Raw genomic sequence first — 21,542 nt, 5'->3', positions numbered from 1 at the left:
TAGTTGTTTATAAGATAAGCTCTAAAGGGCTAGTTTCCAGATGCTGTCAAACTCTTTAAAAAAATACAAAATATTTAGCAAACGATTGTGGCGTTGATAAAAACGATCAATAAAAGCGTTCCCTTCTTGTACTGTCGACTGACACACTTTTTTAACTTTTTTTCGCCATACCATACGTCCATTGCTAGAAACCTTACACATTGAATTTACATATGTACCAAACTGCGCAGTCTTTATATAGCTTAAAACGTGGGGCTCAAATCTTTAAATGTGTAAAAGACTAAGGAAAATACCAAACTATACAAAATTATAGCAAAATGAGTTTGTGTCAGACGTAAGGAAAGAGCTTTTTGCTCTTTCAATTGTTCCAAAATTTTGAGTTAATATTTTAGTGAGGGCTACATTTCTTTTTTTGTCATTAAATAGGCTAGCAATCTCACAATTGAAAAACAAATCAATGTTCATCAATAAATTGCACGTTGCACCAAAAATTCGAAAATATAAAAAAAATAGATATAAAAACTACAGAAAAACCTGCAGTAAATTTCAAAGAATAAAGGTGTCTTACTGAATAGTAAGCCATTTTTATTGTGTATCCATGTGAACGAATGTTCACATCATGTACAAATATGATCTGAAATAATGATATTTCAGATACCTTAATGTTGATTTTAGGTGCCTGTTATGTGCACGGTACTACTCATGTCTATAGGCGACGGTTACCACTTTTCATCATGTGGCTCGTTTGCCATTCGAAGTTGCATAAAAAAAATCTTCATATAGCAAACTAAGCATAGGTTGTACTATGGGTACTAGACCACTATTAGAATACACCCAAGCTAATAGAAACAGGTATACTTGTGAATACAAAAATTTGTATTATACAAGAATCAAACCCATGGCCACTGGAACATGTGTTAAATCTCTATATTATACCACCAAGGGCGCCATGAATTGAATAAATTTAAATACCAACCGACATAAACACGGATGTTATGGAAGACTTCTCTTCCTGTTCTTTCGGCTCTTGGTCAAACTTGATCGATCTGACGGCGGATTTCTTCACAACTATCGGCTCACCAGATATACGGCGAATCTAAAATGGTGGACGTATAAAAATTGGTATATGATAACTACCTTAGATGAAAGGAGGAGGGCATTGTTAGTAATAGAACTAGCTGACCCATTGCTAACAATATATCCTGTCAGGTTGACATCGACATGATTCACCATGAAAACAAGCACCTGGTTAGTCATGATTTCCCAATTGGCTTGACTTCATTTTCTTCCAATATTACTGCTTTTATTACTATTATACCCCTCTAACATATACCAACAGGGTGAACCAGGTTACAGTTCCATTTTCATCTCCTAAAAAAGACTTTTCCTGTTACCTTCTGGGGTGAATAAAAAACGTCTATTACAACATCCTATCCTAACATTTTACCATCAATATAAACTTTTTAAATTATTGTATGGATAATTTCAAAATGAACATACATTAGAGGGTAGTGGTAGCGATAATGTTACGCGAGTAGCGATTAAATACTCAATCGATATATCGATAGAGTGCTTAATCAGTTGTCTAGAGATTACACTGTTTCATCCACTTGAAACAATCCACTTAAAACAAATCCATAAATCTTATATGCACTTAAGATTCGGACATTCTAGATAGATATGGCCCTACGATAACTAAGTACTTTTCATTAATACAACTTTTGTGCGTAAATATCTATATCTCGGATTTTTGTACATATCAATGTGTGTACTATTCGATTTTTAAGTGGTTATTTTCTACGTGGTTAATTTAAGTGGTTATTTACTATTATTTCCCATTAGAAAAATAGTCTATATTACTTACAGATATTTTAGCTTTTATTAGTTATTTTTAAAATTTAAAATCTATACAGTAGGTAGTTCTAAGAAATTACTCACTACATGTAAACTTACATTTACTTTCAACTAAGTCATTTTTAACTCTAAAAAGAGTTAAAAATATTAGTATGTATTAATTTAGTATTGAATAAATTGACTGACTAGTCAAATAACTCATACATGGGTTCATAAAAAAAAAACGAAACAAATTATACTGTATAAAATACATTTATTGAAATAAAAAATGACATTGGATATCATTTGGACTTTGTGGATTGGATTACAAACAATATTGACAGTGACATTAGACTACTTCAAAAGAAAACACAATTCGAAATACAAAATGTTGCCATAATACAAAATAAAAACTACCACTACAAAATAAATTAAAACAATTTAACATAAATAATAACAAAAAACAATCAATTTAACAAGATATAATAAATAAGCTTCATAAAATAAATAAACAAAAATATGTAGATTCAACACTGGTCTGTCAATATTGTGATAGGACTGGAAAATGGAGAGGAATGGGACGACAAAAGGTGGGAACAAAAGGTGATTTTGGATAATGTCATTTGCTTATTTCAAATAAAGTATCCTTAAGTATAGCTGCCGTTTATATATATATAAAAAAAAGTTATAAGTTTAACAAATAAAACGTGAAATAAATAGGATTCATACACAACCAATGTGACAGCATAGTAGAAATTTTTTTTAGAAAATATTGGATATTAAAATTGTTAATATTTTAAACGCAAATTACAAAGCAAATATTACCATTAACAGACATTCTAAATAAATAAATACAGGGATAGGATAGGTGACCTAACACAAGGAATTGTTAGTATCTTACGTCATTATTTTTTCTTTTTTGGCCTAAGAATTATTGTCCATATGGCCTTGTTGCTAAATACTACAAAATGTTTAATGTGTTTACACATTTTTTTTTGTTGCTACACCAAAAAAGTATTTTTTTTAATCTTACACTTAAGAAAGTAATACTTGAAATTCTTAAAAAATCAAAGATTGTACTTTAATTCTAGTAACACTAAAATAATTTGGTGCATGGTAAACTTGAGGTATACTTTTTATATTAAAAACTATGTCTAGATTTTATTTAAACCTAACACTTTTATCAATATATTAATTAATTCACAACGATATTCATTTGATGAAAATTTCATCTTTGGTTACTTATGTGCTAATCTCGTTATACGTTAAAAATAGTTTGGTGCACTTAATTATTAAAAACATTTGATTACAGCGACACGATAAGGAATGTCACAGGACACTAAAATCCGAAAACCAATAGTTAATACAATAAAACAAAAATATTTTATTAAAATATACAATTAATTTAAAAACACGCATAAATTCTTATAAACAATTTACTTTTTATTTTTTATCGTTATCGTAATTACCATTTTTTTTATCTGATGGACATCAATTAGTAAGGTATTGTATGATATAGCTTGCACACATGAAATATTAATGATATGGAATCATGCAATTATCAAAGAAAAGAGACTCTATTATTGTATTATTTGTATTAGAAATTTTAGAGTACTACTAAGTCGCACGTGTCATTTACTTACACACCGACTTAGTATTTCTTTAAAATAATTATCTCTCAACTACAACACTGATTCAATATTTATTTTTTTAAATCTTGTACACAATACTGATACAATAAAGTGACGAAATATAATGTAAATTGTTTATAATATTTCATACTGGACGTGTAGAGTTTGAATATTAATTGTTGTACAAAGACAACATATGTAAAGACGAGTTTTCATTTAATTATTTTACTGATAAACATTTTTATCGTTATTTTAAAAGAGAATTGGGTCTCCCATGTCCAGTGCTAAGTATTGCCACTTTAGAAACTTTGGTAGATATAGTAGATTTTATAAGTATTTAACTACAGTTATGCTAAAATAAATTGTAACTTATTTTTGTTTCCGAGATGTAATCTAGATTAACTTACATTATTATTTGGCAACAATTTTATATCGTACTGATTTTTATATTCTTTGAATACGAAATTGCCATATTAGATGCATAATATAAACTACAAAATACCCACCTAGTTAAATGTAGCAATATATTATTATTGCTGGTTTTTTGGCCGTCATATATTTTTTAAATATTTTCACGCATAATACTTTTATATTATTCACAGTCCATTCAAATAAGCGTAACACTAATAGTCCTGTTTAGCCCAATGATACTTATGATCTTTCACCACAAACATGTGGGTCAAAGAATCAATCGTAATTACTATTAAACGCATAATAATCATTTGGAAAGAAATCACCCGTCTGTCCAGAGTCTTTATTCTCCATTTGCCACCACTGATTCTCTTTATCCGCATATTCATTTGTTCTCACGTTACTAGTTAATATTTTATTAGTTAATATTGCGTCTATACGCGAGGTAGAGGGTTTTTGACTCGTCACTTTATATATATGGTCGGCTAACGCGTTAGCTAATACTTCTTTAGGCGCTATCAAGTTTGTATCGCAAGAGATATCGTTTGCGCTCGTAATAGTTCTCAATCTATCCGCGTTTAATCTAGCAAAACTCCTGGGCGATTGTGTGTTGGTTATATTTTTGAAAACGTTAGGATTTTGCAGTTCGTTCTCGTATATGTCTTGGTAGATTATTTCGTTAGGAAAGGTGTTAGGTGAAGGATTAGTACGGAGTAAGGACCTGTGTTGTACCTTTGTTTTCTCACTGATGACAGCTTCTATATCAATATCTTCGTATTTGCTCGTTTCCGGTGTATTGTCGGTGCTGATTAGACTGTGGAGGCTGGTTGATTCTTCTAATAAGGAATTTTTTACTATGGACGGCGGAGAGAACATTACTGAGCTATCCCCTGCTAATGTTTTGCTCTGTAACAATTGAAATAATAATTGTTAGAAATATACCAAATACTTAATCATAAATAATTTAGTATTAGCATATTGTTGCTATTTCTATATAAATCATACTTTATTATCTAGTAGGTATTACAAATTTTTGTTCTTATTCTTTATTGCAATTTTACTTCTGCCTCTCGAGGAACTCCTGACAAACTTGTAGTTGTTTTCAAATCTGTCAATATTCAATTACTTATTATAAATGTAAAAATGGGTTTATTTGTTATCTAACAGCGCCCTAACGGCTTAATCAATTTTTATGAAATTTGGTATACACATACTTTATGGAAGAAAGAAGGACCACAAGTTACTTTTTATCCCGGTTCGTGAACATATACAGATTACGCAAACATATACAGGGGTTAAACCTAGTATGTAATACCATAAAAATATTATTCAAAAATGCTTATAAATAAAATTGTTTTAATAACAAGTAATTTTATTTATTTGGTACAGTAATTTTTAAGTGTCGCTGAAACTAACATACAGATAAATAAAAAAATTCATTTGTAAAAGTTTTGACTTTTATTATGACCTCTATTATTTGGTCTTAAATATATTCCATGTACATTTTCCAGTAATTTTTTTTTTTAATATTAGTAAGAGTAATGTGTACTAACCGGCGTCTCATTGATGAAAGATACATCCGGTACTAGCGGGTGTGCGTGCAGATTTGCATGCGAATGCGGCGTGCTAGTGGCGGCCGACCCCCACGCGGGCGCTAGCGCCTTTCGTGCCCGCTTATGTCCGCCGGTAGTACCTCCTGCACCCGGCACGTTTTCTTTTCCCGCTTGGGATGAATCTGAACATCGCCGCTTACTGCTGCCTATGCCGGAGTCGTTCACCTGCCCAACGGTAAATGCACAGGATGTAAATCCGACATAGATAAAAAACAGTGGCAGAGGGCATAACGTATCCATCTCAAATGATAAAATTAAGACAAGGCAATCTTTGCCTTTATCCTATCATTGAAAACTATGTTTTGTTACATCGGCCGTCATACACAAAATCACTCTTTTACGAATATCACCTTACAGTTCCTTCATTATTTCTTCAAAAAAAGGGGTTTCTTAAGAGTCGGCAACGCGCACATAATTCCTCTGGTATTGCAGATCATACGCTACGGTGACCGCTTACCATCAGGTGGGTCGTATACTTGTTTGCCACCGTAGCAGTATTAAAAAGTAATATTTTCTTCAGTCATATCCTCTATGCAGAAACATAATATGCATTTACGTTGATAATGAACTTCTCAACTGCATAACATAGTCTAAACTAAATGAAGACCAAAAAAACTAATAATTGTGGGCACAATCTGTGTTTTTACCAGCTGTTACTTGTATTATATGTTTTGGTTGAAATGCCAATTTAATTGTTATAAACGACTAACTTAACCCGCTATTTCGTACGCGTGTATTTCAGAAGTAGGAAATACACCACTTCTGGATAGTGTATCAAGATAAAAATATACATCAGAGGGTCTACCATGAAATGATTTCCGAAATTTCGGAGCCAAATGAAACACAAATTTGATGTTAAAATTACATAATATACGTCGTGTGGAAATATTAAAAATGTTAAAATATTGTTCCTTTGGACTTTTATGATAGGATGTATGACAAACGAAATGTTAAACTTCATTTATTGATCCGATTTTGGTATAAACAAAAACACGAAATTAAGTCCGAAATTTCGGAATTTCATTTCATGGTCTACCCGCAGATTTTATATCAGACGAAGTTTCTAGTGATTCCGAAACTAACACAGATAGACAAAGAGATAAAATCTCTTGAAGTCGTTTAAAAATAATATTTACCTGTCCATTGGCAGCATCTTGGTCAGCAGTAGACGATAACATGGAATCATTAAGATGAACAGTGCTATCAGAGTTCTCTTCCCTTTTGATCATCTCGGTGATGTCTTCGACCAGCCGCCCAGGGCTGGACGGTTCATACTTAAGACCAGATTTCTTGCCAAGCTCCGCCATTGCTATTTTGAATGGCGTCGGAGTTCTGTAAACAAGCAAAATATATTTTTTGTTTATCGAATTTAATAATCATAATTGTATAAAAACAAAAGTACAGAAGCTCCTGTTATTTAAGGACTAAAGACAATAAAATGTAAATATTTACATTTACATTTCATGAAGGAAATAACATAATCTAACTTCAAACCAGGGCCTTAAGCCTAATGGTCAAAAGATGGGCGGAAACGTCTCTCTAAAATATCACCAAAACCTAACTGCAGTTGCCAACCAGCCGTGGCAACTACTGGCAAAACCCCAACAAGGGGGGTTACCTATATTCAACAGTGGACAGTTAATGGCTGGCCCTTGTCCTCGTAAGAGACCCCCTTCCCTATATCTTATGTATAAATACATGCTGATCCAGACTCCTCCCCCAAATATCAAGAGGTTTTGGCCAGTTGTATAACAAAAATATAGATAATTTTATACAAAAGAATAAGTATGCTAACTTTTCTCTATATTATAACTTTATGAGCTAAAGTGCCAAGATCAGTTGTTGTATAACTTATTATTTTTAAAATAACACAATCTACATGAAAAGGTTTTGCTGGAAGAAATCTCTTATTAGAAATAAGCTCGCCTTTGTACATTATGTTTATAATGAATTGTGATTAACAGTATGTTTTGTGTACAATAAAGAATAAAGAACTCCCTTATACATAAAAACATCAAACTTCTCATAAAGCTATTTTAGCCATTGAACTGTTTTGTCTCTTTCTTTTGCACTCAATTCCGTATTTGAAAAAAAGTAACTCTAGGTGGCGTATCAAGAAACAAGATATACCAGATTTTATGGTAGACATTCAGGAATATAAATGTAAAAACCGCGACCAATTTGCTATAATAGTTTTTGCGTGATGCCGGAACAAACATGCAAATAGACAAAATCCCTAAAAAAATATTGTTTTGGCATCTATTATAGTCTTATTAAGACCCCTCATACTATTTTTTTAATATGTTCCATGTACAGACATCATATAGTTACAATTTTATTATTATTATTTTTATGCAACATAGGCAAATAAACTGATGGCCCTCCTGATAGAAAGTGGTAACCATCGCTTATGAGCAGTACCATGAACATAACAGAGTATGTTTCATCCATGATACCTCACATGCGTTGCCATTCCTAAGGACTCGGGTGTTATTCCTCTGTACCCTGTTGATTCACTGCCATATCTCACCCTTCAATCCGAAACATAGACATGCAAACATAACTATTTCACGGCAGAAACACGAATGGGACAGAGGTGCCCAAGCAAACGACTTTTATACAGTCTCCCTCTGGTCTGGTATTATATAAGTAAGATGCTTACTTGGGTGTATTATTTCGAAGATGTGTGTTAACAGGTGTCAGATTGGCGTTGGCTGGTGTTGGTGTATGCAGAAGGGGACTTGCCATTTGACTCCATTCCTGAAAATAATGAGATTATTTCAATTTTAAATAAACATAAACAATTCCACAAGGAAGATTTGGTTACAATTTACGAATTAGCCATCTACATGGGTTGTAACCAGCCATATTTATTTCAAAACGTAAATTTATTTTTAAATTTTTTTATACAACTTAGAATGGCAAACAAGCTGACGGTCCACCTGATGGAAAGTGGTAACAGTCGCCTATAGACATGAGCAGTACCATGGACATGACAGAGTATACTGTTTCGCCCATGATACCCCCTATGTGTTGCCATTCCTGAGGACTCAGGTGTTATTCCTCTGTACCCTGTAAATTCACGCCATATCCCACCCTTCAAACCGAAACACAGCCATGTGAACACAACTGCTTAAAACTTGTTTTGTTCATACTCCCGTCAAATCCGCTTCGAGCTTATATGGTATAGGTGAATAACCTACTTGTCTATCTCGCTCTAAAGTATATATTCTTTTCTATTTCCTTTTCACATTACCAATCTATATATTTTATAATCTAAGATTTGTACATACCTTAGCTTGCCTGAGCGGGGTAGAATCGAACTGTTGAAAGGACAGCGGCGCCGGTGAATTAAGGAACTGCGACGGACTAAACGGTAGAGCCTTTATTGGCGTTATACCACTCTCTCTTGACTCTATCCTGTTTAACGTATCTGCCCACGCCTGAAATTTTAATAATTAATTATAAATATACACAATAAACAGAAGGCAATTTTCGATCAACGAAAAAAAAATTTGTTTTTTTTAACATATGCGTTTTTTTATTACATATACTCCTTACGCCAAATAGCTGCAGTGTTTTTCTTTTTTCCTCTATCCAAAGGTTGTCTGGAAGAGATTGCTTTAGCGACGAGACCACCTTTTGTACTTCATAAATGTAATGAATCTATATATTTTGTATTATCCATTAATTGTAGAAATAAATAGTGAATAAATAAATAATCATTTCAATATTAAATACAAAACAGTTTAAAAATTAAATTAATTAAAAGATTCATTTTAAATTAAATATTAATGAAATAAAATTGCGTTCTACAACAAAACCCAACTTCAGTTGCGGCAAATCTGATTATTTTGATTTAAAGATGAAACTATTACCTATGGGATGATTCCGTACCTTTCAGACAAAAAAAAGACTACAAAATCGGTTATGATGTAGCAAATGTGTTAATTTCTCTCTGTCTAAAAGTTTTAATACTAATTGCAATATTAAATTAAATGACGAATCTCTCGAATTTATAGAATCTACTGTCTTTCTAGGAATCACACTAGATAATAAAACACAATGGGGTGCACAAATTCAAAGCCTTGCAGCGAAACTAAGTTCAGCAGCTTTTGCCGTGCGTAAGGTTAGACAGTACACTGATACTGATACTGCTAGATTAGTCTATTTTAGTTATTTTCATAGTTTACTCTCTTATGGAATATTACTATGGGGAAAAGCGGCAGATATTAAGAATATATTCATATTACAAAAACGTGCCGTTCGAGCGATCTACTGTATGAAGAGTCGTGACTCATTAAGAGAGAAATTTAAAGAGGCAAATATTCTCACCGTTGCTTCTCAATTTATATATTCAAATATCCTATATGTTCATAAAAATCTTGACTTATTTCCAAAAAACAGCAATATTCATAATATTAATACTAGATTTAAAGACAAACTTGCTGTCCCCAAGTATCGTTTAGAAAAAGTTAATAGGTCTTTTATGGGAATAGGTATAAAAATTTACAATAAGATACCAAAGGATATGTTGGAATTACCCTTAAATAAATTCAAAACATCTGTTAAATCATATTTACTGAGCAAAGCCTATTACTCACTAAACGATTACTTGAAAGACGAGTGTGCATGGCAATAGTTGTTCATGCACTGAATTTTCATTTAATGTTAGACATAGACACCTATATAAATATACATTGTAAATAAACTGGCTTTAAAAAAAAAGTAATTCAATAGAGTTTCTTGCCAGTTCTTCTCAATTGGATCTATATACCGAACTGGACGGTAGGGAAAAAAATAAAATTATTATGTAAAAATTTGACGTTCATAAGCGGCTAAAATGTCCTACATGAATAAATGATTTTTGAATTTTGAATTTTGAAATATAAAAAAAAAATTCAACCGAATTGAGGACCTCCTTTTTGAAGTCTGTTAAAATTTTGTAGTTTTACTGCAAATATGTCTAAATAAATAATGTTAGTAAACACATCACTAGAACATGATAATCATCTGGACAATCTTTTTATTTTCACAATGCAGTTAATATTATGATTAAAACATTGCAAAACAGAAAAAAAACGAATGTAACTGATTTTTTAGGATAAATTTAGATTTTGTCCCATGAAAAAAAATACTCACTTCAATTGTGGCCGAACCATTTATTTTAATTTAAAAAATATTACTAGACCAGTTTTAATAATATTTCTATGGAAACAATTTAAAAACATGGCTTTTCGGATAAAAAACAAGATACATAAAAGACAAGATACATACGACACTTCAGTGTCACTCTCTCCTGTTGTATGTGTGCTTTTAAGCTTGTATGTGTGTGTATATGTGTATATGTATATGTATATATATATATATATATATATATATATATATATATATATATATATATATATATATATATATATATATATATATATATATATATATATATATATATATATATATATATATATATATATAATTTCTTATTACAGTTAAATGTATTTTACTATTTTATAAATGGTGCAATAAAGTGTAAATAAATAAGATAAAAAGATTATATGACAGAGTTCTTGGATAGAAAAAGGTCATGCTTATAGGACATTTTTTTCGTAGGTAATAAATAATGGAATATCGATACAATACATTAACTCACATTAGGGTTGGGCGTGCCCTGTGTTTTCTTTGCTTTCCGTCGCAGTATCGGAGGCGGACTATTCTCTGACGGTTTCTTCTTGGGCGATGTATATACAGATGGAACGACCACCTCTTTAATAGATTCCGGTTGTACTGCGTATGCAACTGAAAATGTTAACAGAAATATATAATGCTTAACTTTACAACCGCTTCGTTGATCGTCGCTTTATTGTTGATCTCAGTAATATAAATATCAGTAAAATAATATAATAGTATAAAGAAGGAAATATATATCTCTCATAATCTCTAGATGACGTATTAAGATAAAACCTAGATCAGTTTTTGAGTTAGACCTTCCGGAAAACAAGACCCCTCACATATTTTTTTCTCAAATAACTCCAATATACAGACGTCTAGTTCCAACTTTATTATATTAGTAAGATGCTTACCGTCCATATACGGGACTGTATGAGGATGAGAGATTTAAATATCAATAGCCACATAGATAAAAAAAAAAAACAAAAATAATTAAAAGTAAAATGATGGAAAAGGTTTAGTTTCTATTAGTGTTGTACCAATGAGAATACTTTTGGCAACGTTTTTATACCGATTTGATAATATTTTTTTTACAATTTGGAAAAATTAATCTTTTAAAATTAACAAAAATAACTAATTTTAATTATTATAAACAAAAATATTTTTTGCAAAAAGTAGATGTTCTTTTGTTCTAGAACTTCAAAGTGTAATGTTATACATGACTGTTGGTATAATAAATAGAAAAAAAGTATAATTACCAGCATCCTGGTTGCCAGTGTCGTTGGTCGCAGCCGGCGTGAAGTAGTTCTTGAGAGGGGAGTTTGAAGGTAACGAATCTATATTCACAAACCTGTAATATACAGTGCACATAAATAACTTGTAGAGACAATCAAAGTCTTAGCTTTACTTGTGATTAACGGTACAACCGGTAAAGCTAAGAATTTTCCTATCCTATATACCACATAATGATATACGCTGAAAGCAATAAGACGATTATTTGTGGAGCAAAATCTACTTGTGAAACTTGTTTAATATTTCTATTAGTACTCACTTAAAAGGCGATTCAACAATCTCCATGTCGGCCGCCACTAGTTCCCTTTCAGGCGACTTGGGCTTCTGTTGCAAACTGTTCAATTGATTCTTCAACAGCTGTCTGCAATGTAACATCTGTTTCGACGGCTGACTGGTTGTGGACGAGTTGCTTTGCGTCGACTCGTTGTGGATAGCGTCCCATAGCTGTGAAAATTGCAAATTTATAGTATAAATGTGAAAGTATGTTTGTTTGTCTATTACAGCGACTAATTTACAGTACATTCGGTATATATAGTATTCGGGATGAAGAAGGACAGGCTACATTATAATAATAATAATAAATTAGGATATACCTCTTGGCGCTTTACGGCAACCAATCGGCAGTAAAATTGGTATATACACTTGAGATGGGGAAGAACGTAGGCTACTTTTTATTCCCATGTCATATTAGTCACGCAGACGAAGCCGTAGATAAAATTTAATAATAACAATAAAAATTTATTGTCAAGTACATACATGTATTTTAGTCGATACAAATAAACTTTTTAATCGTTTAGTCCAGTTAGGTCATATTATATCATAAACAATGTACCATGTTAAGCTTTTTCCAATTTTCAATTTGACTTCCAAAAGATTTTCAATTCGGTTGTACTGTCCTTTTTACGTGTATTACTTCATAACTCCGTCAGTTCTAAACCGATTTGAAAAAATCCATTTTTGATTTACTACAAATTTACACATTAGTCTCATAGAAATATTATCAAAATCGTTTCTGTAGTTTAGTTTTTAGATCGACATAACTGATTTCGTCATAATTGAATTAGACTTTTTTTTATGGGACACAATCTTTAATTATATAAAAACTGTGTGTGTGTGTGCAACTGTTTAAAAGTGATTGATAACAAATATCTGAGACAGTTTTATAAACTTTTACATAAATGAACAGATAGCAGAATACAATTAATAAATACTTAGCTAGTTAATCACAACAATGTACATTTACCTACTTGATATTAGTAAATGTGAAATTGATCATAATTATACATACACACAAACACCCAAACAAAAAGACATAGTAGAAACCATTATTATGAATGATTCGAAGCATGAGGTGTCTTGTATTTTATATAAATTTAATTTAATATTTATAATAAAATAATTATTGCAACTCTTATCAGGAAAAGCCCATGATATTAACCCATAGAGGTGATAAACAGAACCTTATAGAATAAAGTATGTTACAGTAAGAAAAAATACATAATGAATTTTGATATCAGTTAAATATTAGAACATAACAAATAGTAAATTATAATTTGATCAATACAAATTTAAACGACATGCTAACAGTCTACCTGATGGGAAGTGGTAACATATAAAAATGAAAAGAACAAAAAACATAACAGAATGCACTGTAACGCCCACAGTAGTTTCTTATATGTAGCCACTCTTGAATCGTCATATTCTGTAATTTCAGCCATATGCCACCCTTCATATCGAAACATAGCTTTATGCAAGCACAACTACTTGATAGCAGAGACACAAGTAAATGTTTAATACATACTAGCTGTATCCCATGGTTTCGCCCGCGTGAATAAGTATATAAAGTATACCCCATGTGTTAAGTACGTGGTACCAAATTTCCTTCTAACCTGTTAACTAGTTTTTGCGTGAAAGAGTAATCCAAAGTTTTGGCATTTATAATATTAATTATAACATATAAAATACTTAAATATATATTTAAATAATATAAAAATAAAGTATCAACTGATATCAATATCCAAACAACAAAGGTAAAGGCAAAAGAAAAAATAAATTCATGACAAGTAAAATATTAAAAAACATTTTTTCATGTATGTAAAGCACCTAAAAATCGTTAGCAGAAGGATCCATTTAATATAGTAATATCTTATAAAAACATTTTAAATTTTTTTTTATACCACAAAGGTAGCAAACAAGCATACAGCCCGTCTGATGTTAAACGGTCACTCTACCCTATGGATGCCTGCAGCAACACTTTTTTGCAAAACAGAAGTTTATTGAAAAACCCTATACTGTAGTCATATGTAAAACATAATAAATTACTTGTCATACTTAATCACTTTAAGAAAAATGGGTGAGAGTTTATAAATTTATATTTATAAATCCTAATGAATAAATAAATTAGAAGATAAATAATTCATTAAGTTATCTGTTTTTCAATTTACTAATATAAAATATTACTATGAGGCATATCTCTATTCATTAATATGAAAATTAAAACCAACCATTTTTCTAAAATACATAACACGTTTTGTCACTTTGCCTAATATAATTAAATTAGTAGTTAGTATTTTAATGGTTACTGAAAATAAAATAAAAGAATAAAATGACTCGTTAACTTCAACGTACAGTTAAAAAATAATCATTTATACATGAATTCCTGCACTTAGATTAGCAATTTAGAATTACCCGAAATACCTGAAGAAACGGTAACGATATAACCGCACAAAAATGATACCTTAGCCAAAGTGACAAACAAGGAGGGAAAAAAACATAAAAAGCAAAAAGCAAACCACTAACTTCGTTATAGAGCGTTTGCACTTTTTGTTCTGGCACTTTAGCACTTTCACTATATACACTAAAACTATCGAATGTGGCCACTTGAGGCTTTACCCGCGTCTGCTTTCGTCGTATACTCTCGAAACTGTCCAGCAAATCTGGGTCGTATTTCCTTCGCATTGTTGAATTCCAGTGGTTTTTTATTGCATTATCCGTCCTGTAAAATAAAAAAGTGTATTAAAATTACTAAAGTGTACACAAGTACATTTTAGTTCATAAAAAAAAAACAAAACATGACTGCCCTGACAAAAAAACTATTTAAAAAGAAATATAGCCTGTGTTATTAGGGATGATCTATGGATTCTAAAAACACCTTATACGTCTAAATCCCTTCTGTCGGGAGAAAAAGGATTGTCAGTAATGGGATCTAACAGAATCGTTGCTAGCAATATACCCTATCAGGTCGACCGCCACGCGATTCCCCTTTGACAAGTTCATGGTTAATTCTTATGGAACTCATTACGATGGGCAAACTAACCTGCTTTCATCCTAATCTATCATCTCCCACTGGTGCCCCGCCAACGTATACCAATAATGTAGGCGGGGTTGTCATTTCATTATCACCCATTAAAAAAAATCCTTTTTGTCATTTAGTAGTTATAGTAGGATAAAGAAACTAATATATACATACTTAAACCCTGAACCTTATACCATGTTACTGAGGCAGTGATATAAAAAGGTATGAAGATAAAGAAAAAAGAGAATTTTAGTATTTGGAATGCTCATAAATTCATACAGATCATAGGGTCTAGCAACCTATGAACTGTTATATGGTATGTTATTAATATAGTATGTTATTAATATAGTATGTTATTAATATAGTATGTTATTAATATAGTATGTTATTAATATAGTATGTTATTAATATAGCATATAGCTATATACTTTATTGCTTTTGAAGTCGATACAAATAGTCAGTTGAATTGAGCAATGCTCATCGGCAGATCAATTGACTAATCATCACATCCATCCATTTAAAAAATCAGTGCAAAGGTAAAACAAGCTTCAACGTCGACGCCAAAAACTTACTTACTCTTGAAAAGGATGAAGTGAAGGAGAAGACGATAAACGTCGCCTATAAACATGAGGAGTTTCATGGACCCATTGTTACCACTCGCGATTAAGTTATTTTTACAAAATTACAATAAAAAAATAATAATAATCCAGTAACCATAATTCTTCTCACCTGCCCGGCAGAAGCTTCGCTATCTTAGCCCACTGGTTGCCAAGTTGCTTATGTGCTTGGTATATAACGCGATCTTCGTGTTCCGTCCACGCTGTTTTCTTTATTGATGGGTTTAGATGATTGTGCCAGCGCTCCCTGAAATTTTAATAGCAAAATGTTAAATAAACCAGATCCTTAATAAAAAAAAAACTCTCTAACCTTAACAAAGAATGTTCAACCTAACTAGTGAGTCCAGAAGCATGAAATTTTGCATATGTGTCCTTTGTATTTTATTAACGATCTCCGTGGCGCTGTGGTTGGACTCGTTGCTTTAAGATAATTGAGGTCCTGGGGGCCGATTTCTAGTCAGCCCAATTTAGGAAAAGAATTTTTATTAATTGACGTGGGTCTGGGCATACTGGAGTGTGGTCCCACTGTTAAGCGTTCGACACCGAGTTTGGGTGCCGAATAATTAACACTAAGTTCCGAGCAACAATCTAATAATTTGCCTGAAGACGCTTCGTTTAGAGGTAAAACACGTGTTACAAAACGTATATGAACAAAGTAACAGTCGGAGACTGATAGCTAATATGGAAAGTTATGAAACTTCTGGTAGTGAGTGTTAGCACAGTCATAGATACTAATAGTAGCGGAGTGAGAGGAAAGGGATTGTTAGTAATGGAGACTGAGAATCCCATTGCTAGCAATATACCCAACCAGGTCGACCTCCTCGCTTTTCTCCCTGGAAACTATCATTGTTAATTCCTGATGAATTCATCATGATGGGCTAACTGGCCTGTTTTCATTCTCATCTATCACCCTTCACTGGTGCTCCGCAAGTGTATACCGTTAGCGCAGGCGGGGTTACCATACCATTTACACCCATAAAAAAAAATAGTAGCGGAGTTAAACAAAAAAAAATCTATTCAAATAACCAATGAATTTTCTGATTCACATGTATTTTTTATCCAATTTTAAAGATAGGTTTTTATAATAATAATCAAAAATTTACCTGGTAGGAGGCGGTAGAGAACAAAAACAATGTTTAGCACATCGGTTAATATGAAATAAAAATGATGTTACAATAAATTAGATTTAGTTACCTGCATTGTTTCCCTATCCTGCCTTTGAGATGCCGTGAAATAAGCGTCCATTTTTTTGGCCCGTATTTGGCTACCAACTCAACAACCTTTTCGTCTTCCTGTAATGAAAAACAATAGCATTTCACATAAATATTCCACGATTTTTGATATGTATCATAACACTTTACGTGGTAAGCAAAGAAGACTACTGATAAGCACCATAGGTCTCTATCCTTACACTCAACTTTTACTTCATCGACTTGCATATTTTTTTCATGCATACAATTCAATATCAATTTACATGATCATGGTAATTCAGTCTATGTCTCCTCATTTCTTTTTAGCATACTATATCCATTTTATCATAATTTCATCTGATATTCTTTCAAAATATTCGAAGTAACTAGTATAATCATATCCATTTTCATTTTCAAATCGAGACTTTCCTTCAAACTGTGTACGCATATCGTCCACATATGATTTAGAAACAGTAGGTGTTTTATATGTAGATCTATTAATATATAATAAAAACTTAATGCGATAACGATTTGGGATTTTTCCTGTTTGTAATTATGGGAAGTAAAGAATTGAATTTAGACAGGATATATATGTATGTATATCGGATCAGCTACTGTCAATATTCAATTACTACATAATTATGAAACTAATTAAATACAAGAGTATTATCTATTTGTTTTTACGCTAGTTGAAAAGGTAATAAATTCGGGTGTATATTGCTTTTATGCTTGTTACCTCAAAACTAAGGAAACTGTATTTTCTCTTTTAATCAAAGAGCATACTATCCGATTGATCCCACAGAAAATTCATAAAATGCACTTCATTAGTTTGGTTTCTAGTTCCAAATAATTGCGTTCATGGTTGTGATTATGCTTAATTAAATTTTGCCACAACTGAAGTCGGTGTTTCTTTTTTGTGAAGCAAAATCTAATTCTCCTACTCTTATTGAAATACGACAATAGTACTTGACTTGTTATTATGTAATTAATTCTAATATAAATATCTTTCATTTAGTGTATATTGCACTAAATGAAAGATATTTATACAGTAAATAATTAAAAATATTTTTTAAAGAATATTAACATACGGCCCCCCAGTTAGTAGTTACTACCTCTTATCACAACAACAGGAAAGTCCGTGTTATCACTTCAGCCATTCACTCGTATTGAATCATACAAACCATGCTCATATGGAGAATAATATTTTACAATATGTACCCGTTTATGTTTATTTTTAATTAATTACGTGATAATCTTAGTTTTTACTCAATATTTTTCATATTAAATAAACTTCTAAATGATTGTATAATACATAATCAATTGAAATTATAACAGCTTATTACAATGATCAACTAAATTAAATATGAATCAAGTTTAGTCACACAATAAATACATTTTCCCATCAAAATACATTCCTAATGTTACAAACGTCTATAGGCTACGGTGACGCCGTTTACCATCAGACGGGCCTTATGCTTGTTTGCCACCATAGTAGCATAAAATATCTGTTTAATGAACGTTACAGATATTCTTACTACCTTTCTGATATTACAAATGGGATCATGTATTTATTATGTTAGTGAGTACCGCATTGGATGAAAAGAACTGATGTCTCAAATAGTATATATATATATATATATATATATATATATATATATATATATATATATATATATATATATATTTTTTTTTTTTTTTAATATAGTTCATATGTAGGTATATTACTTCATTTCACATCTTCCATAAAGTTCACAAAATACAAGAACTTATTACGTCATTATTTTACTTGAGACCTTGAAAGATTCTCAGAATCCATTCGAGATAAAATTATTTATTTCTGCAGTGACATAAAATACGTTAAACATTGTATGTGTGTAGTATTATATGTATTATTACATTGTACGTATTATGTAGTATTGTATTTATGTAGCTGTTTATAGCACGGATGAAAATATGAGCTTATAATTTCTAAATAGTACAACAACAGCATTATATGGGTTGGATTCAAATATATAGTTTCAAATACAGCAAAAATAGTTTACAGAGGGTTAAAAATAATATAGGTAAAATTATATTTTTTTTCTAAAGAGTAACGTCAACAAAAAAGCCAAAAAAAAGTTTAATTTATTAAATTGTAATGAAACGATGTCTGTACATAGGGCATATTAAAAAAAAATTGTTAAGGCTCCCTCTCATGGTTTCAGTAAGACCAATGTAAATCTGCTACGCCTAAATCTGAGAAACATTTTCTATTAATCAAAATAAATCCATCAAATTTTATTCATTTAGGTCTGTAATAGACTTTTATGATACGTTATTTTAAAATTATAAATACTATTACAGGAATAACACATCTGCTTAAAAGAAATTATTATATTAATTAACAGCATCTAAAATCAGAATAAGAAAAAAAATATATAAATATATACCCTGAAAAACAAAGAAAAGTTCGAATCCATGATGATGATGAAATAGCTGTTTATTTTATAATATGCTTTGGTACAGAGTTCTTTTTATTTATATATTAATTTTATTTTTCAATTAAAAAACACCAGGTGGAAGTTTATTATAAAAACATATACAGTGCCTCATGAAAAAACCAGGCACATTTAATTTCTTGTATTATAAGAATGTAAGACACTGTTTTAATTTTAAACTAATGTATAGTTTTTCATACGTACATAACGTAAGTACATATTTTCTAAATGTATTGAGTAAGTATACCAAATTTTTTTTAAATGTTCTTTAAGAGTATTCGAGAATTCTTATTCAGGTATACAGGTGGTTTGTCTATAGTTGTGACGCTTGGTAGCAGATTGGCAAACACAGTATAGATGTTTCTGGATATTTTACGGCTTTTCAAATATTTATGGTCCCTTAGTCACCTCTACGATACTCACAGATAGTACGGGTGGCCTATTTTATACCCACACGGTCAATACAAAGTGGCATTTTACATTGGAAATACCAAAATATGAAATCCCACATCCATTATTCGTACTATGAAATATTGTCAGCTGATCAGGCGGTTGTAGATTCGTATTTTTTGTACCGCCCACGCCACGCGCCAACTCGTTCACCTTGTTAAGTAACGAATTTTCGCACGCCACCCAGATGATTCTCTCATTATTTTTTGCTTATCTTTTTACAATACCATTGACGGCTTTGACTTATGGAGGCTCTGTAAGGATAGATTTCGGTCACGAATATAGAGCGAAATAAATATCCCAATAAAGAACATTAAGCTTCCCTGCGTAGTACGAGTAAGTAACCATCGGCTATAGACATGAACAATACCATTAACATAACAGAGTATACTGTTTCGCCCATGATAACCCCCATGCGTTGCCATTCCTGTAGACTAAGGTGTTATGCCTCTATATCACACACTGCTTCATGGCACAAACACTACTGGGACAGAGGTACCCAAGCAAATGACTTTTGTACAGTCTCCTTCTGGTATATAGATATAGTCCTCAAGATTGATTGAAAAGTCCATATTACTCAAAAAATAAGGATGATTCTCGTATGACAACTGAGTCAAGGCAAAAGAAGTATATGAGAAATCAGCGACCTCTATCTAAATGCTTCTATGACGTCTTCAAATATGCATTAGGTGGCACAGAACCTTATGACAATCTACTGGGGAGACGTATATTCTGTACAATGAATAGCTGAAATGATGACGATAACTGCAAAAGTTAAGTCATATCGTACCCACAAATCCGTAACTATGTAATAATAAAGGGACCCTTGCCCAAACTATTATGTCAATAGGATAGATATCTCGACGAATAAATTCTACTAATATTGTAAATGTAAAAGTTTTATTTGGATACCGATATAACGCTATCGACTTAAGTTTCGGTATAATTATAAATATTGTTAACCCACCCTTATTGCAAATGACCCTTGTTAAAATAATATTTTATTTTCTTTGCTGGAGGGGTCTAAAAATGGCTCTACCACAATTCAAGTAGGGTATCACTCAAAGGGCTTTATTTGCACATTCTAAAACCGGTTTTTATATTCTTTTAGCCTCGTAATTTTTGACTTACGATGAAATTAAATAATTCAAATTTTCATTCAAAGAAAATATTATAAAAACGTATTTATTATAATTACGGAACCCCCATTACGTAAGACCATCTCGCACTTGACGATGCTATTTGTTTGAGTCAGTATGTTACAAATAGTTCACTCAATTATTGTGAACCAATTAATGGAATTTCCTTTTAATTGGACTACACGCAATTTGTTAAAAACTATGATCGTATGTAATAAAAAAATTATGGTTTCTGTTAAAACAACAATTACCAAATAACTAAGTCCCAGTTAGTAATGTAAATATATATGATAAAATGCTTTTTGCAGTTAACGCCTTATTGGGAAAAAATTGAAACAGTAATGGACCGGTGTATAAGAATAATGCATTAGCGACCTTTTTTATGCGAGAATTCCAGCAAGACATTTATAGTTTAAAAATTATTATA

The 21,542-nt window shown here is 31.4% G+C and overlaps 1 protein-coding gene across 5 annotated transcripts in view; it reads right to left on the bottom strand.

Annotated features, from left to right (window-relative positions):
* The window catches only part of LOC113509333 (myb protein), a 72,034-nt gene that overhangs the window by 5,928 nt on the left and 44,564 nt on the right, over positions 1-21,542 (bottom strand). For 3 of the 5 annotated variants that reach the window (XM_052895038.1, XM_052895039.1, XM_052895041.1), the window contains 11 exons: positions 17,054-17,151; positions 15,972-16,106; positions 14,747-14,942; positions 12,207-12,391; positions 11,914-12,005; positions 11,139-11,284; positions 8,782-8,931; positions 8,151-8,248; positions 6,625-6,820; positions 5,429-5,653; positions 2,088-4,781 (listed from right to left, as the gene is read on the bottom strand). In XM_052895038.1, the coding sequence (XP_052750998.1) occupies positions 4,152-4,781; positions 5,429-5,653; positions 6,625-6,820; positions 8,151-8,248; positions 8,782-8,931; positions 11,139-11,284; positions 11,914-12,005; positions 12,207-12,391; positions 14,747-14,942; positions 15,972-16,106; positions 17,054-17,151 (2,151 nt within the window). In that variant the 3' untranslated portion in view covers positions 2,088-4,151. Of the gene's footprint in view, positions 1-976; positions 1,097-2,087; positions 4,782-5,428; positions 5,654-6,624; positions 6,821-8,150; positions 8,249-8,781; positions 8,932-11,138; positions 11,285-11,913; positions 12,006-12,206; positions 12,392-14,746; positions 14,943-15,971; positions 16,107-17,053; positions 17,152-21,542 lie in introns of those variants that run through there. The other 2 variants (XM_052895042.1, XM_052895040.1) reach the window with 2 other exon arrangements.

The sequence above is a fragment of the Galleria mellonella genome, unplaced genomic scaffold, assembly GCF_026898425.1.
Source record: "Galleria mellonella isolate WM207_F2 unplaced genomic scaffold, CSIRO_AGI_GalMel_v1 utg264, whole genome shotgun sequence".
Lineage (NCBI taxonomy): Eukaryota > Metazoa > Arthropoda > Insecta > Lepidoptera > Pyralidae > Galleria > Galleria mellonella.
Note: the sequence above shows the minus strand (reverse complement) of the source record. Positions and strands in the feature narration are given on the sequence as shown.